The sequence below is a fragment of the Sorex araneus genome, chromosome 9, assembly GCF_027595985.1.
Source record: "Sorex araneus isolate mSorAra2 chromosome 9, mSorAra2.pri, whole genome shotgun sequence".
NCBI classification, from domain to species: domain Eukaryota; kingdom Metazoa; phylum Chordata; class Mammalia; order Eulipotyphla; family Soricidae; genus Sorex; species Sorex araneus.
In genome coordinates this window covers 33053816-33073381 of record NC_073310.1, presented here as the reverse complement: position 1 = coordinate 33073381, position 19566 = coordinate 33053816, and the positions used below count along the sequence as shown (strand labels likewise).

General features: G+C 45.0%; 1 protein-coding gene across 1 annotated transcript in view; it reads right to left on the bottom strand.

Annotated features, from left to right (window-relative positions):
* The window catches only part of C9H1orf198 (chromosome 9 C1orf198 homolog), a 40257-nt gene that overhangs the window by 6572 nt on the left and 14119 nt on the right, over positions 1-19566 (bottom strand). Inside the window, exon 3 of the mRNA XM_004620312.2 lies at positions 5179-5730. Coding sequence (XP_004620369.2) covers positions 5179-5730 — 552 coding nt within the window. The remainder of the gene's footprint in view (positions 1-5178; positions 5731-19566) is intronic.

Genomic DNA, 19566 nt, shown 5'->3' with positions numbered 1-19566 from the left:
ACTTGCTCCCATAATCCAAAATTGCTGGGGCGGAGCGATAGCACAGCGGGTAGGGCGTTCGCCTTGCAAGTGGCCGACCTGGGTTCGATCCCCGGCATCCCATATGGTCCCCCAAGCACTGCCAGGAGTAATTCCTGAAATTCCTGAGTGCAAAGCCAGGAGTAACCCCTGAGCATTGCTGGGTGTGACCCAAAAAGCAAAAAAAAAAAAAAATCGCTGCCATGTTCCCTGTCAGACTCCACCACCTCTGGACGGACCTCACGAAGACAAAATCTATTGGAAATTCAGGTATGTGGGTTTTGTGAATGAAATCTCCAGGCTTTCTCAGGCTACCTCCCCCCACTTCCCTGCACACCTGGAAGCCTCACAGTCAGGTCTACATCCCAAAGACACCACCCAGTCAAAAAAAAAAATCCGTTCCAGCCTGACCTTCTCGATAAGAATACTGAGTGCCCTCAACAAACACGATGACTTTTAGTACCTGTATTTTAAGCCAAAATGCATAGAAGGAAAGAAGAAAGGGGCCAGTCACAGAGGTAGGCAGGGGAGGGGGGATTTCAGGGTGGTGCTGGGAGGGAAAACTAGGGATTGATGATGGAAAATGTATACTGGCGGAGGGATGAGGGCTGGAGCATTGTATGACTGAAATCCAATCATGAATGGCTTTGTAATGGTATCTAAAATGATACAATAATAAACAAATAAATATGAAAGTTGGCCATCTCCTACATACAGCCCACACAAAAATGCCCAAGCCACCCCCAGCCTCATTCTAACCATGATCCATAAGAACAAGTAGCATTCGACATGCACAGGTCCAAAGAATCTGGCAAAGTCAGAAGCCTCGAATGGTGGCGAGGAAGCAAACACCAAGAGTTCCTGAATGAATCCTCCAAAGAAAGAGTAATGTCTTTTGATTTCTACCAAAGACAGAAAGGAAAAATAGCGCTCTGGTAGGAAGATTAGGGATATAAAACAAAAGAATAGACAAGGGGGCAGGAGAGAGCAGGGGTTAAAAGGAAGTACCACAGAAGGTAGACGAGAAGAGGAGAGCTAGAAAGGGAAGGAGGAGCTGATGGGAGAGTGGGCACTCTGTTACCTTTCCCCCTCCTGGGAGAGAGTTGGGAGATTACTACTGAGAGAGGCATCACTGTGAGAGGACCACCATTTCACCAGAGGATGACTAGCATCACAACGAAAAAACACAACTAATTAAAATAGAGCAAGGACACTGACCAAGCAAGTGGAAGCAGAGATAAACAAATGGGACTATCTTAAACTAAGAAGCTCTGTACCTCAAAAGAAACAGTGACCAGGATACAAAGACAGCCTATGGAATGGGGAAAGGATATTCATCCAATACCCTTCTGATAAGGCGTTAATATCAATATACAAGGCACTGGTTGAACTCTCCAAGAAGAAAATATCCAATTCCATCAGAAAATGGGACGAAGAAATGAGCAGAAGAAGAAGAAATTCGAATGGCCAAAAGGCACATGAAAAAAATGCTCTTTATCACTAATCATTAAGGAGATACAGATCAAAACAACAATGAGATATATATCACACCATGGAGACTGCCACACATCAAAAGGAATAAAAGCAATTGGTGTTGGTGTGGATGTGGGGAGGAAGGGACTCTCCTTCACTGCTGGTGGGAATGCTCACTGGTCAAGCCTTTTTGGAAAACAATATGGATGTTTCTCAAAAAAAAATAGAAACTGAGCTCCCATTTGACCCAGTAATACCACTTCTGGGAATATATCCCGAGGGTGCCCAAAAGCATAGTAGAAATGACATCTGCACCTGTACACTGACTGTAGCACTGTTCACAATAGCTAGAATCTGGATACAACCCAAATGTGCGAGAACAGATAACTGGTTAAAGAAACTTTGGTACACCTATACAGTGGACTATGCAGCTGTTAGGAAAGATTAGGTCATGAAGTTTGCTTCTAAGTGGATGGTCTGGGAGAGTATCATGCTAAGTGAAATGAGTCAGAAAGTGAGGGACAGACACAGAATGACGGCACTCATTTGTGGAATGTAAAATATCATAATATGAGACTAACACCCAAGGACAGTAGAGACAAAGGCCAAGAAGACTGCTCCAGGGTTGGAAGCCTGCCTAATGGGCTAGGGGGAGAAGGCAGCTGGGAGAGAGAAGGGATCACTAAGTCAATGATGGTTGGAGGGATATAGCTCAGGATGGGAGACGTGTGCTAAAGGAAAAAACATGATGGCCTCTCACCATCTGTACTGCAAACCATAATATTCATAAGTAGAGAGAAAGAGGGAAATCGTCTGCCATACAGGCAGGGGGAAGAGGTAGGGATACTGGGGACATTGGTGGTGAAAAGCATACACTGGTAGAGATGAGTGTTTGATCACTGTATGACTGAAACTCAAACATGAAACTTTTGTAACTGTAGCTCACGGTGACTCAATAAAAAAATTAAAAAAAAGAAATACCCATTAAAAAAATAATAGGGCAAGGACTTTGAATAAACATTACTCCAAAAATATACCAGTGATTTTAGACTTACTGATAAAAAGATACCCCAATGAAAAGACTATCACAAATCATCAGAGGCATGCAAATAAAAACCACAATTAGATGCCATCTCATATCCATTAGAATAGATAAGCAATGAGAATTTTCATTATAAGGAAAATAATGAGCAATGGTGAGGATAAACAAAAACTGGAACTCTTGTACAGTGCTGGCGGAAATGTAAAATGGGACAGACAATAATTGCTAGACAATATGGCAATTCTTCTAAAAGTTAAACACAGAATAGCCCTATGATCTAGTAATTCTTCTTTTGGGTATACATCCCAAAAAACTAAAATCTGAGACTTCAACAAATATCTGTATACCCGTATTTGTTTTCAATTTTCTATTTTAGTTATAGTTTAGGTAACAATAGGTTACAATAGTGCTAACCTTTATAGTTCCGATGTTAAAAGTTACTGAATCTTCACTATCACCAAGACTTCTCCAAACTGGGTTATTTTAGGTTTGTAATCCAAGGTTAAGAGTTTCCATTGTTTGACAACATCTATTCCCTTGTTTTGTTTCTCTACCTTTCACAGATGAGAAAGATCATCTTGTATCTGACCTCTCTCTCACTTACTTTTGCTTAACATGATGCCCAACAGTTCCATCCAGGAGGCAGTAAGGAGCAAGATTTTATCTATTCTCATAGCTGCATAGTATTCCACTCTGCATATACACCACAATATTTTTTTCAATACACTCATTTGTTTTAGAACATCTGTAATGTTTCCATATCCTGGCTATTGTGCTAAGAGCTACAATGATTACAGGCATATAACCATGTCTGTAATAGCTTTATTTATAATAGCCAAGAGGTGAAAACAACCCAAACTGTGTTCATTAATGGATGAGTGTAAAAACAGAAATGGCCTATTTATATAATGTGATATACGCTACCTTTAAAAGGAAGGAAATTCTGACATGTATTACAATATTGATGAACTCTGGGGCATATGCTAAATGAAATAAGCCAGACATGAAAGGAAAAACACTGTATGATTCCATTTATGTACAATACCTGGAGGCAATCAAGTTAGGAAGTAGAATGGCTAACAGGGCTTAAGGCAGGGGAATGGAGAGTTAGAATTTATTAGGGAAAGCTTAAATTCTTCAAGACAAATTTCAATGGATGGACGGTGGTAATGATTGCATAACAATGTGAATGCAATGCCCTAAAACTGCATAGTTAACATAAGTATATTTTGTGTTACATATCTACCTGCAACCACACTTTTAAAAGCTAATATGTGTTAAAAACAAAAACAAAAAATGAAAACCAGAGTTAAGGAGCCCAGCTGACTCTTATAGGAAACACAGGAAATGCCAGGCTCCTCTGAAAATAGAAGTTGGAGGCTGTATGAACACTGACATGCGTGTCTAAAAGCAAAATTTCTCTACCAACATATGGCTTCATCTCAGGGCCGGCATCATACTGGAAGTGAGAAGAGACATATCAATTCCTCCCCGGATTTCTCACTGTGAGCAGACTGCTCCTTCTCTGGGGCTCCACAATCACTCTGACCTCTCCAGAAAGTTCTGCCAGGAAAGCTTCTGAATAGTGCTATCCATCTCCAGGACGGACGGGACCTAGAACCCTGCTCATGGTCTCACCCGGGTACACAGCAGTCTAAGATTTCCCCTCAGAAAATGATCTCAGACATGTCTATCCTACTTTTTGTTTTGTTCATCATAAAATCTCAAAACTACAGGCTCCTTCTGAAATATAATTAATGAACTTTCATTGTTGTTGTTGTGTACAATCCTTCAACACTTGTTATATTTAAATTCATAAGCAAATATTCTTCTCCTCTGCTGTCTTGTGCTTTTTCCAGTGCTAAACACAGGCCTCATCTATGCAAGGAATGCATAGTGAGTCACATCCCCGGCTCTGTTGGATGAACTTCTTAAGGAATGCAGACTAGAACTGGTGACCCCCCAAAAGTAGGAAACACTCCGAAGTCATTCTCACCATTTCCTCACTTGAAGAATCTAATCTCTCTTGCTTCCCGACACATAGCCCTTCAACCAGTGACTAGTGCAAATCTAATTCTCTTCCATGTCAAGAATTCCTTTCTTCATAAATCGGACATCTAAACCTACCCTGCACTTGAAAATGAGAAGCTGCCCATCACCTCTGAAGTCTCCATGGTTCCTAAGAATAAGCAGAGAAGCTCCTGGCAGAGGCTCTGGGCTACTCATTTCCTTCACACTTCCTTTGAGACATCTATGGATCCCTTCACCATTTACAAAGCAGCTGAACTTCACGGCCCCTTGACTCAAGTAGGCATCCAAACCCCTTCCACACTGACCACCTTCTCCTAAGGTCCCCCTGCCTTACCTGTCCTCACACATGTATGGGAACGGCAGAGGGCATCAGGACACCATCACGGAGCAAGTCAAAGAACTGAGAGAGGCTCACAAAACACCACTCTGCGTATCTGTCATATCTGAGTTGAGTGAAAAATTCAGCTCTCTGGACTCCTAAAGTCTTCTGAGGCATGGACACGGAGCAGATGACGTGGTGTCACTGTCTATATCTCACACCCCCCATCCTATGTGAGATTTACTCACACCTTTCCCAGGAGAGGCGACCATCTGGTCTGAAGCAGACTACCCACCTGTTCAGGTAGAGATTCGGAGAAAAGAGCATCTTCTGCATCCTCCACATCCTCTTCCTTGGCCTCCAGAGAGGGCAGCTTGGACCCAGGCTGTGACGGGGTCGCATCATTCTCTGTGCCAATACTGGTCTGGACAGGCTGGGGTCGCTCCTGCTCCATCATGATGCTGGGAAGGATACCCTGCTCCTGGCGGGGGTTCCCTGGCTTTTCCACCTTGGCTTCCCTGTCCTTTAGGGCAGGGTCATGCCGGTAACAAGTAGGCAAGACCTTTTCACCTTTCTCTATGGACTTAATCTGACTGGGCGTTAGAGACTGGAATTCAGACTCAGGCCCCTCCCCCCGGGAGAGCTCGGCATTGATCTTCCAGAAGGATGCTTCCTCTTCCTTCCGGGCAGGACCCAAAGCATCCAGGATGGAGGACTTGCTGCCCTGGGAGGGCCGAAGGGCCTGTGAGATCTGAGTCGTTTTGGATGGCTGCTTCAGCTCACTGGGGGCAGAGCCACTGCTTGGTTCTTGGATTGTTAAGGAGGAAATGCTGAATTCCATCTGACTCTATATCCAGGGCACACAAGAAATAGAAAAAAGAAAACAAAATCACGTTACCTAACCAAAGCAGTTATGCCAGGTCACTTTCCCCCTCCATGGTATCAGTCACATTGGCCGTAGACTATTTGCTGGAACCCTTGTATGGTTCAGAACTGCCAACGCATACCTGAAATACAGCAGAAGTGATTACAAAGCCCTGTCACACGCCACACTACCAACAGTTTGAAGATGTCCCAGTGATTAGGGATTAGCTTCTGCTTGGTTAGAGATCACCCATAGGGTCCAATAAAATAACTCAGTGGTGGAGTATCTGCCTTGCAGGTATGAGGCCACAAGACCATCTTCCCTCATGCTGGGTAATCAATTCCCAATGGCACTGCCGTTTATGATACCGGGCACCAGAATAAAGTGCAGTCTCTGTTGTACCCCGCCACTAAAGTGTGCGAGCACTATAACCAAGTAAGCAAACCCGAGTCATGCTGTGACAACAAAGGGATAGAAAGAAAAAAAATAAAATAAAAAAGAAAGAAAAAAATACAAACAAAACATCAAATGTACAGAGATAGACATTCCATAATTACCAAAGATGAGAAATTTACCATGTAACAGAAAGATAAAAGAAAAAGGGGTCAGAGAGATGGTACAGGGGTTAAAGCACATGCCTTGCATGCAGTGAACCCTGGTGCAATACCCCGTATGATACGGTTCCTCAATATTACTGCACAAAGCCCACGAGAAGCCCCCTTCAAAAAAATGTAAAGAGAATTTTGGGAGAAAAATACCTATGTGTATGTTGTTTAACGTAACATAAATACCTAACAGCTCTGCAGTGAGGATCCAAACCCTAGAAGAGACCTCCTAGATCTCTTTCCTCCTGACCTAGACGGGTGGACCTAAAAAGAAAACTTACAGAGCTAGATCTTATTTTCCTGGAATAAACTAAACAAGTCAAAGGCAGGCTGCAGGAACCTGACCCCCTCCTCCACTTTCTTGATGCTACCTCCGGAGCTGCAGTGAACCCAGTGTTCATGCGCATCCCTACTTTCACAAGTACAAGCTGAAGCCTTAGCTTCCAGCATGAAGGCATGAAGAGGTGGGGCCTTCCAGAGCTTTTTTGGGATTCCAGGGGGTCACTGGCGAAGGTGAAGGCTCCGTGATTCATTTAAGAGACAGGAGAGAAATGATCTCTTGCTTCCCACCAAGGACATAGCAAGAAGGTGGCTGTCAACAAACTGGAAAAAGAGCCCTCACCAGAATCCAGTCACTCTGCAGAGACTCTGACCCTGACTGTGAGAGAGAAATATGTAGATCTAAGTCTTCCACTTGTAGTGCTCCTTCCAGTAGCCCACACTGACCGAATCAGTACTATACACAGAGGTTTCTTTTTACTCAGCCTGCTTCTCTCACCTTGTTCCTGATCCAGTCAGCTAGGACATCCTCCAGAGGCAGGACAGGGCACGGCCCCAGACCCAGTCCACATCCCTGCACCTGAGCGCCCCAAAAGTGCTTACTTTGATCTGTTATGCCAATGCCAACACTTCCTGTGCCCAGTCGTCATCTGAGTCGTCATCTCCCAGCTTCCTGAAGCCACTCTCTTTTTTTTTTGGGGGGGGGTCCATACCTGGCAATGCACAGGTGTTATTCCTGGCTCTGCACTCAGAAATTACTTATGGAGGTGCTCAGGGGACCATATGGGATGCTGGGACTCGAGCCCGGGTCAGCTGTGTGCAAGGCAAATGCCCTACCTGCTGGCAATTTTCTTATTAGCTTCCACATTGTCCCTGATTCTGATTTTAAATCATTTAGTCATTACTTGAGTGTGTACTCTTTCACTAAATAGTTTGTGAGCTTCAAAGAAGCTTGGGGGTGCGGGACTGGAACGTTCAGTGGCTGAGAACCATTCCCCTTGCAGGCCCTCAGCAACGGACTGACAAAGGACTGGGGGAATGGAGAAACGGGAACTGGGCCCCAGGCTGGTTGGTCGTCAGTTTACTTCTCCTCCCCAACGTAGTTTGATCTCTCTCCTTACAGCACAGTAATTTCTCCTCCTTCCTCTCCAGCATAGCAACCTCTTCCCTTGCAGCATAATAATTTCTCTTCCTTTCCCCATCATCGTTGTCATCATCATCCTAGTCTTAGTTGCAGAAGTCGTAGTGATCATAGTCTAGTCCTAATCCTTTCCGTTCCCTTTTCCCTAGCCTTCTTCTCTTTCTTTCCTTACAGCACAGTTATATAGAAATCATGAAGGGTGGGGGTACACACAGGTGGGAATGAACATTGTTAGAACAACAAACAAACAGATGCAGAACCACTCCTTTAGGGGCAGTTCTAGGAGATTAACTCAAGGACAAAATCTCACGGGAGGGTTCAGCACTCCAAATTACTAGGAGATCCGCTCAAGGGCGGGATTCCATTTAGTGTGTACTGTCTTTTTCTTCCCTCAGCTAGTACTCCATTTAATCAATCACAGTAAATTTACTTCTTACTAATATTTCTAGTCATTTTGTATGAACACAGTATGAGAAATATTAAGCTTAAAAGTTGGCTCTTCCTGGGGACATCTCATCTTTCTGTATATCCCAGACTATAGCCCTCAGGCTAGGTTAGTCTTTCCTAACCTCATCAGGGTCCTTATTCAGTTATTTCCTTCTGGGTCATGACAGAATGTCCATGACCATGCTCTTAACTTCTCATGGCACATACTTCTCATGGCACTTAGTTTATCCCCTTTCCGATGCCAGGGTAGTTTACAGCTTGCCCTGGGTTCATCCTTGTCCCTCGCTGAGTCACCCCTTTTAGGGGTGTTAGGAAGTAAAGGCAACTGAAGTTTAAGTTAGGTAAATGTGATGGATGCCCAGAAATATTATTTGGAGTCAATTAAAGTCCCACGTTACAAAAGCATAGCCTCAACTGTCTTTCTGTGTCTATACAAAAAAGGACATTGCTAAATAAACCATGCAAAGGACATAAAGGAAAGAGAAAATCAATATAGGATTACTAGAGCTTGATGGAATTGGGTGTGCCTCAGGGGCACTGTTGTGGGAGTAACTCAATAAACCTAAACTCCCTGCTTGAAGAGCAAGGACAACCCAATGTTATCCAACAACAGTTGACTCAGGTTTTTTAGTTTTCACAAACAGCACATTCCCGGACTTTTACCAACAACCAAAACATGTCTCTTATAGCAAGGATGAAAATGCTGCCTTTGTCATGAGAACTACAGACCTGGAACACAGAGATACTTATGTCTGAGATTTCTCTCAAGAGCCTGAACTCTGAGAGTTTTCCCTTTAAGACTTAAAGATAAGGCCAAGAAAACTGAAGTTCAAACTGTAAAGAACTGAAGTTCAGATCATAAATACAGGCTGCACTGAAGCTTAATGTCACAGGAGATAAAACAAAAAGACCACAAAGCTCTGGCTCTGTTCGATGGTGTACGTCTCTGTTAGATTACTATATGTCTCTTAATGCTACAAATGCAGATGATTGGTTGCATCTAATAAACCAGATAATTTTGGGGTTTTTTGCACTTTTGTTTAATTTGGAGGTTTTCTTTTCAGGGGGTGCCTCCCAGGTGGTAGTCAGGAAGACCACAGGCTCCTTATAGTGATTATCAGGAAATCAATCGAATTGGCGGTTCAATGGGATATGGTGCTGCTTTGGCTCTGCAGTTCTGGGGATTCCTTAGAGCCCCCAGCAGTGCTTAGGGTCCCCCAGGGTTCTTCCCAGCAATGCTCATAGAACCAAATGGTGCCAGGGATCAAATCAGCATCAGATGCTTAGCATACAAGACATGCACCTTAACCCCTACTTTACTTCTCTAGCTTGTTAGTTTTTGTATGTGTCCACGTGCATGTCTAATATTTTTTCCACAAACGAGCAACTGGAGATTTAAGGCAACTGAGTTAACTAGTCCTAATTCGTTAGTCATTTGGAGATAGTGCAGCTGGGATTTCAACCTGGATCTAGTGGTTCCAAGTTCTGAGGTATTTCTGGCATCATGGCCTATTTAATATACCAGAGGCCACCAGGGACATTATCTATGTAAAGAGAGTCTGGTAAGTATGTCAGTGATATAGTTAGATTATGAAATAATTATATCTGAGTCAAACAGTCTCAATACTCTGCTTATTTCCCAAGTTCCACAGTAGAATACAGGGAGATTTTGAGCACAGAGAAGATGATTTCTTTAAACAGAAAACCATTAAAAATAACTTGCAAGTGGAGATAAAGACCTGGCAAGCAGAGGTGACTTTGGAAATTATAGTGTAAGGAAAGTTCTTAAAAAAATGTATTACCGTGGGAACACTCCCAGGTTTGGGAGCAAAAGCAAGTCTGCCACCAACCTTGGACAACAAGGCAACTTTTTTGCTTCTCCAATGCTGAAGTGAAGTCATGTTTCCTGTTACCTCCTATCACTTCCTGCAAAGAAGCGCGCCTGTACTCTGTATCTCTATGTACATCTCCTCTCCCCAAGTAATGTAATATCAAAAAAAATGTATTACCTTGGGGCTAAAGAGATTATACAGTGGGTAGGGAGCATACCTTGCACGTGGCAGACCCAGGTACAATCCCTGGATTCCTATGTGGTTCCCTGAGCCCCACCAAGAATGACCCCTGTGCACAGAGCCAGAAGTAAACCCTGATCACTGCTGGATGCACCCAAAAACAAATTACCTTGGAGGAACAGTGCAGACTAGAGTACCTGCTCTGCTAGCATAGTGTCAAGAATCCAAATACCTGGTATCTGCTGTGCACTCGGTATGAACCCAGTAATTCCAACTACAACATAAAAGAAGGGGGAGAGGGATAAGGAACAAAAATAAAGCACTGAGCACTTCACTAAACCCCAGACTTTTCAAGGACCAGCCGTTTCTCAAGTTGGAAATCTCTGCTAAGATGCCAATGAACGCCTAGGCTGAGTATCTGTGAATACAGGTGGTATAAAGGTCGAGGTCGGGTTCTGGAGAGAAAAGGAGGTCACAGTGGTTCTATTACTTTTTGGGGTCATTGTTGAAATGGTGCCCAAGCAGCACTTAAATGGGCATAATATCCACAGAATGTCTAAGGGTCCTTAGACGACCAAAGATCTCATGACAGTTCCTAATGGAAGGATGACATCTGTTAGAAATGAAGGACATTGGGACTGGCGAGGCAGCTCAACAGGCCGAGCACATGCTTTGCACGCAGGAGACCCTGGTCTGATCTTTCACGCGCATTGCTGGGAACCTCTCAAGCATAATCCTAGAATTAGTTGCTGAGCACTGCCAGGTGAGACCAAAAATCAATAAAAAAAAGAGAGCTATATTGACGGAAAACACTTGGTTTGGGGGTGCTCTCCAGATAAAAATGGAGAAATAGTTTATAGGAAAAAATATTCTAGGGTCAGGGAGATGGCTCAAAGAGTTAGAGCACCTGCTTTTCACGTGGGTGCTGGGCTTCAATCTTATTAGACTCTGAATGGTCCTGAGCACTGCTGGGATGGGATGAGTTCCAGAGAACTGTTAGGTATGTTACCCCCCACGCCTCTCCCCCCCCCCAAAAAAAAAAACAACCAGTATATTTGTTTTTTTAAGTTTTTTCCCCCCTAAGGCTAAGCTTTCTTCTTTTGTAAATAAAGCATGATAACTGTCACTATCATCCCGTTGCTCATCGAGTTGCTCGAGCGGGCACCAGAACGTCTCCATTGTGAGACTTGTTGTTACTGTTTTTGGCATATCAAATACGCCATGGGTAGCTTGCCAGGCTCTGCTGTGTGGATGGCATACTGTTGGTAAATTGACGGACTCTCCAAGAGGGACGAAGGAATCGAACCCCGGTCGGCCTCGTGCAAGGCAAACACCCTACCCACTGTGCTATCGCTCTAGCCCCAGTCTCCCTAAAAAAAAAAAAAACTTTCTTTATCAACTGTGCAGGTGCTGGGGCCCTTCCCCATGCCTCACACCAAGGTACAAGGGATTTTTTTTTTTCACAGTGATTGACATATTAAGTTTAATAGGGAGGTGGCAGGGGCAGAGTGATAGTACAATATGTAGTGCATTTGCCTTGCACACAAGCTACCTAGTTTTCCATTCCCAGGATCCCATATGGTCCCCAAGCACAACCAGGAGTAATTCTTGACTGCAGAGCCAGGAGTAACCCCTGTGCATTGCCAGGTATATCCCCAAAACAAAGGAAAATGTTTAGGGGGGATTGGAAAGATAGAGGTAGTATACAGCAGGTAGGCCATGCACACTGCCAATCCAGGTTCAATTCTAGGGATTGTTAGTGATATTTAAAACACACCAGCAGTTGTGGGGAGAAGATGCAAAGGCCTTATTTCCGTTACAGATCTCGTTTCACTCAGTTCCAAAAATTCTTGGTAATACAGCAAACTGGACTTGGGCAAGGTCTGGGAGAGAACTTGAGCAACCCCACCCCCCACCCCCCCAAATACCATCAGCCCTGGGAGCCTTTATGAAGGCTGTGAAAATGGTTCCACTCCCCGAGCCATGATGGAATGAGAAGAATTCAGAATAAGTAGCTCTGAACTTATCTCCTATCCACAGAGGCCTGAAAGTCTGATGGATGTTGGCCTGCCGCAGCCCTCTGCCATTTCCAGGTCATGTTTTTGAAATGAAATCATGTTGCTTTCTAAGTCTGTGACCCACCCTTCTCCTGGGTTTTCCTCCCCAGCAGCTCAGGCTCACCGGGGATGCCGCCACTGGCTACGCTTTCTCCCCACACGGCTCTCGAGTTCCTTGCCGGGCTCCAAGTTTTTGGGATGCCCAGTCCAGAGGCTTGAAGGCATCTCATAACTGGTCCACAGCCTTGTTCGTCCCCTCCAACCTGTGGCTCAGTGCACTGAACCACCCATCGACTAGCTATCCTTGCATGTGACATGTAAGTAAATAAGAGTAGTAATCATTCTTACCTGTGATGAGTGAATGAACAAAAGCAAGTTAGGTTTGAGAACCGTGCCTGGCACGTGATAAATAAATAAACACGAAACACAGTCACTCACCTGGGTTCTGCATGGACTAAAGTAAGCTGAACTTCACCTCTGTGACAACTTATGAGGTGTCACTGGAAGCTCCCCTCTGGCCTTGGGCTCTTCTTATGCCTTTCTCTGGTCTCAGGAGCTTGGCATGTGGTACTAGCGCTCTTCGCTGGGTCACACACTATTATCCCACGTGTTCAGATGAGTAGCACCCCCTCCCACCCCCTGAATACCCACTGCCAGGTCCTGGGGTCTGAACTGAAACCTCACTCCACCAAAGTCTTTGAGACAGCTGTGGAGGCAACCTGGGCACCTGTGCCTTCTGACCCTGGGACAGATTAATAAGCAGGAAGGACACAGACCTGCCTCACGCAAGTGACAGGAGGATGCTTGCAGGCACTTGAACACTGGCCCCTGAGATCAGACATGTCACACCATAACCTGGAGTCAGAGCAGTTAGAGCATCTGGGAAGACTGTGAAGAGGAAGACAAGGCTGTCCCAAATATGCTTTTGTTTATTCCGGGCCTGATTTTCCAGGTGTGGAGAGAGAGCACTCTTGGGAAAGGAATAATGCAGCACCGTGTCCGCTACCAAGAACCGCTAAACAGGGGCCCAGCTGCAAGACACTGCCCGTGAGGGCTATGGGTGGGCAACAGACTCCAGCTTGGCTGTCCTGGGCACGGACAAGAACTCAGGGATGTTTGAGGCAGGCAAGATGGGAAGCAAACAGGAAGCCCTCTGTCCCGGCAGCAGCCATGCTGACACCCCCCCACACACACACTCCACAGGGTCCCGAGCTTGAGTTAGAGCCCCGGGCAGGATACCCTGAGAGGATGTGCTTCAGCAGCCTGGACTGGGAATATGTCCAGCCTGGACTGGGAATATGTCGCTCCATGTGGGCAACTGGGCCTCAGTTGGCCATGTCTGGTCTAAAAACAGAAAGACCAGAACTGAGCCCAGGATCTATTTTTACATCCCACTCACTGGAGAGGAATGTGTAGTATTTCAGTAACGGGGGAGTACACGTAGCCAAGACTAACTGTTTGCCTTGGCGGCCTAAGCACATCTAAATTACTGAGACCAAGGCAGCAGAAATACTGTCAGACGCATAATGGTGTGCCGAAACGAATCTTAAGAAAAACTTAAGATTCTCCACACTTTCCCCGATGAAGAAAGGAAGATGGGGAAAAAAGTTTTTAGAAATAACAAAATTCATCAAAGTGACAGAGAAAAGACTGCTGGAGACTGGGATGGTCAGAGAGTAGGGCAGGAAGAGGAAAAGGAGGGGCTGGTGACCCTCCCGGCCCTGATCCTGAGGCTCCAGCATGGAGCAAGGGCCGTTTAAGCACGCCTGTGTTTTTGGTCGAGAAAGAAGGAGATCTAGAAAGCTGGGGAAACAAATGGATTCCCCCGTTTCCGACCACATGCCCTTCGGCCAGGCTCACACTGTTGGCGCTGAAGAAAAGTCAAGAGTTTAGGATGTGGGAGATGCAAAAGGTCATTTGGGCTGTCAAGTTAAAAGAGTCTCCTATGGTACAACGGAATACTAGTTGTAAGAAAAGATGAAAGCATGCAATCTGCGGCAATCTGGATGGACTTGGAGAGTCATGTGTTGAGTACAATGAGTCAGAGGGAGAGGAACAGACTCAAAATGATCTCTCTCACACGTGAGAATAGCAGGAGAATTCTATCACAGAATAGCAAATGCCCAATGGCAACAGAAATGAAGAGCAGGAGAATTGGTCTTCAGTGAGAAGATTGCCGCTGGGGCTGGGGAAAGGGGGGTAAGTAAGAGAAGGGAACAATGGGGTAGGGGAAAAGTGCCTGTCACAGAGGCAGGCAGGGGGTAGGGGATGGGGTGGGAAGGTGAAGACAGCGGTGGAGGGCAGTGAGCACTGGTGAATGGATTGGTGTTGGAACGCTAGGAACACTATCTACCTGAAACTCTATCATAAAGTTCCTTGTAATTCATAGTAATTCAATTTTTTTTTAAATTAAAGTTAAAAAAAATAGGAAAGAGAAAGAGAAAGAGTCTCTATATTGGAGGATTGTCACTTCACAAGAACCCCAATTAAATCAATAAATATCCAGACATGGCCTTATAATTCCCTCTATGGAGGCACGCCTATGTTCAAGGGGGCAGAGGATTTGTGTGTGAAAATCAAGGCCCGAAGTTTGGTTCAAAATCTCTCACTCTATGTCCCCATTTCCTCATCTGCAAAATGGGGTCTGGTGAGGACTGAATGAGGAAACGCTCCGAAGGTTAAACTATACCTGGGGAAACGTGGCATGTTCAAAAGAATCTGGATTTCTCTGGGTCCAAGGATAGGCTGAACCTTCAAGGGTGGTTTGAGCAAATGTACTGAGGGGAGTACCGGGACCTGAGACGAGAGGGGCTGGGGCGGAAGGAGAGACCTAGGACAAAGGGGCTCCCTGGCGCCCTGGGCTGAGAAGGTTGACACATTCATTGCTCTAAATGAAAGTCAGGAAAGACCTAAGTTGTGGGCAACAGGGATGGGACCAAGGAGAAGAGAGACAGAACTGCTGGGCAGAGATAGGGTGACGGGCTTGGGGGCCACAGTGGTACAGGAACTATACTGTAAGTTCATGTTACATTTTTCAGGAAGTCTTGGCTAGGAATAAAATGGACAGCCAAGCTCAGAGCCTAGGGAATTCTCTAAGACAGAACATCCTGATGGAATGCCCTTGTGTCTTGTTATAGCATGAAGCACCTGCTGGGTCACCACCTGGCTCAACCTGTTCAACAATGCCAACAACTACCTTCCTGGCCCTCTGTCCCAACTTCTGAGCAATGATGACACTGAGCTCTCACAGACAAACATTTTGGTTTGTTTGGGGGCCATACCTGGCAGTGCTCAGGGCTGACTCCTGGTTCTGCACTCAGGAATTAGATCTGGCTGGTTTGGGGGGATCACATGGGAAGCCGGGGATCGAACCGGGGTCAGACACATGCAAGGCAAATGCCCTACCGACACTGGCCCAGATGAAAGCCTAAGTGCTCCCTTGATGCTGGGTAAGAAGCGGGGCTGGGTGGATGTGGGGAGGAGAACCCTAATCTGAGATTCTTTCTTAGCCCTCAGAGACCTTGTGAAACCAAAGAAATCAAGGTTCCCATCCCCATTCCAGCACATTTACTACTTCCAGTTAGATAACTGAGCATTGAGGGAAGGACTGGACAGACAGGAAAAAAGTCAGACAGCCTGGATGGGGAAATCAAAGGGGAGGGTTCCCCAGAGCCCAGCAACTCAGGCCTGGGACCTGACCTGCCTCCACGGGCACTCTCTGAATTTCCAGTCCAGACCGACTGGGGAATGCCAAAAATCCTCTCTGTTCTTGGACTCCTCTTCCCTTCTTTGGAGCATTCCAAGAGTTGAAAATTTTCTTCCTCTGAAACTTCAGTAGCATGAGAGAGGAATCTACTGTGGAGTCCCATGAGTTTCCTCCCACCCTGCACAGCTGCCAAGTTGATGGATGAGTGGAAAAGATGACAGCTAGCACCATCCCCCTTCCCAAACTCACCCCAAGAGATTTCTTTCTCTAACGAACAAGATCAGAGGCTCTGTTGCAGACCGGGAGGGTTAGGCAGGAAGGGTAAGCAGAAGAATTCTGGGCTACCAAGGGCTCTCCTGGTCACAGCTGGCTTGACCAAAGCAGCAACCAGGGTCCCCAGCACAGCACGGGCTGGCCCACACAAAGTAGCCTATACAGGAAGCTGCAGCAGGACAGGAAGCACCAAACCCATGGGACTCTTACCTCTGATCTGTGGACAAGCTGACTTTGCCCCTCAGTTGATCTGACTATCAGACACTAAGAACCCGGAGCACAGAAAGAGCTGGGTGCTTAGGGGGCACTCATATCTGTGGATCTATGTCAGAGAACATACGAGATATACCAACTGATACGTATATAAGTATGTTTTGAGTGAAGGAAAGAAATGAGCGAAGGAATGATTGTGAGGGTAAAGCTTTCCTTGTGTATGAATTCTGCTACCCAAAGCAGCTTTTTTTTGGGGGGGTGATAGTGATTACTATCTCTAAAAATTAAGCATGCCTGACACTGAGTGAACATATAATCAGTATCTGCTGAATTTCTGAAAAATCAATAAAAAAATTATTGAGACAGAGAGGGGAATAGTGGGTGCCAGGTGCTAAGAGAGTTAGTGTTCAATGGAGACAGTTTCTGTTTTTGAAAGAAAAGGAAAGTTCTGTGCCTAGGAGGTCAGTGAACTATACACCATGTCAACATACTTACTGACACAATGAAACACTTACACACTGCTAAGATCACAAACTTCACATAATTCATTATTACATTTAAACAAACATTTACATTAGAAAGAAATTGTAGCTGATGGATAAAACCAGTGAGAGAAACAGTCTGGGGTCACAGCTGCTGGGGGTACACAGTGATTTAAAAATGGCTACAACTTCTCTGCAACTCTCTAAGAACAACCAATTTCCTTACACCATGAATCTGGGCTGGACTGAGCCTGGACAGAGCAAAGCAGACACGGTGTAGGTGATTTCCAAGCCCAAGTCGCAAGAGGTCTTTCAGGTTTCCACCGTCACACTCAGGGGACACTTCCAACACTAGGTGAAGATGCTGAGATGAATCTCTGGGCACAGGTGACAGCTTGCACTAACGCCAACAAAAAAGTGAGGTTATCTTGGAGCTGTCAGCTCCTAACAAGCTGTCAATTGACATGTGAGCCACACAGGAAAGGCCAAAAGAATTGCTTGGCTGAGTCCTGACCAAACGATGAGCCACTGAGTCATGGGGGGGAGGCGGGGTGGCGGAGGGAAAGGCTGCTTCATTCTGTATCAATAAATGATAGAGAGGAAGCCATCACACAAGGAGAGCAAAAAATGGGTTCCAATTGTCCAGTCCTGCACCAAAGACCTCTCCTGTCTGCAGATTCCCAAACAGGTTCTGGATTTTAAGGGCCATAAGTGATGATGCTGAGGGGTTACTGCTATCTCTACACGCAGAAATTACTCCCAGCAGTGCTTGGGGGATCAAATGGGGCTTTCTAGAACTCAACAGAGACCATAAACACAGTAAAAGGATAAGTCTTTGCTTTCTGAAAGCTATTTTACTCCTATAAGATTCTAGCATTCAACTATGTAACTTGATTTAAAGAGATAAAACTGAAACGTGAGAAGACAATGAACCCACAAGTTCATGACAAGAGACAGTTTTCACTGTGAGGGAATAGTAAATGGAACTAAGAGCTTTGAACCACAAGTGTCGATGGTTCTCTCCACTAAAAGGATGTGAGTGAAGTACATTTGCACATATACAAACTTGATTTTAGGGACTGGAGCGATAGCACAGTGGGTAGGGAGGGCGTTTGCCTTGCACGTGACCGACCGGGGTTCGATTCCCAGCATCCCATATGGTCCCCTGAGCACCGCCAGGAGTAATTCCTGAGTGCAGAGCCAGGAGTAACCCCTGTGCATTGCTGGGTGTGACCCAAAAAGCAAAACAAACAAACACACAAAGACCTTGATTTTATTGACTATCCTCAAGTTTCCAGTCTCCTACGAGACCCAGTGGGGATTCACTGGCAATGAGCTCCACAAATGTAACCCACATTATACTGAATTAGCTCTTCTTGCTTCAAGGCCACTTTCCAGGCCTACGGTTCACAGTAGGTGAGTCCTGTTTCAGAAACTGCCTTAAGCCCTGCCTCATTCTTGTTGTGTTTATCTGTAGCAAGTTAGTAAGAAGTGAAATCTCCATCCTACAACCAGCTAATTAAGAAGCACTTAAGGTTTAGAGACAGAGAGAGGCAGTGAAGTGACATTAATTTACAAAACTGCATATGAAGTCCAATTCACACTTCCACGCTCCCACTAAAGTGCCAACATCCCCATCATAGTCCACTGGGCTCCCCTCACTCTATTCCTCCTCCCTGTTTGCTAACCTCAGTTCTACAGTTAGCATCCAAGAATCCTTTGATTTTCTCTGTTCCCGATCTTAGTTTCTTTATACCTTATGTATGAATGATAAGACAAATTCTTGAGAACAGATAATCTAATAAGGTACATTATAAGGCACAGGGTTTCCAGATACTCAAAATATATTGACTTCCTTGTGCCTTTATCACTATAATGTCATCAAAAGCAAAGGACCCTATCTAGCAACACCTCAGTTGTTTTTTGGGCTACCCCATACCCAACCTACGGAGCGCCACTTGCTTACCACATTATTTATACATAGAAAGCTCACCAAAGAGGCACCCCAAGACCCTTACTGAACTCCAACATGACGATGGACTTTCTGCTGACTTACAACTTCCTGGCATCACTAGACCAAGAATTTTCTTGTTGCAGTTGTGAGCTAATGTGATAACAAGTTGTTCCTTGATATCATTTACTCCCTATCCACCAATCTTAATCACTCCTTAGTTAATGTCCAGTCCCTAGGGAGACTCAAGCTTCAATCAGACCAGTTTCACTCTCTCTGCCTCTGCGCAAATCTAAGTTGCTAATCTGCTGCAGAGAAAGAAAAAAATAAACATATACAGGATGCACAGGCTTGCATCTATATTTTTAGAATATTATGACCCAGCATAATGGTGTCCTGAAGGAATCTCTGGTTTGCTAAATAAGTGTGTTCATCTGCATTAACCCCTGGTATTCTCAGAAGTAATCTTTTATTTTCTGCATCATTTACTTTTATCACATACACAACTGATAATACAACAGAACAAAATTATGACATTGATTTTTATTGTTTTTATTTACTTTTTTTTAATTGCCTGAGGCTACCAGGGAAACAGCCAGTAATGCTAGGGACAGACCATGCAGTGTTAGGGATCAAACTCAAGGTTTTGGAA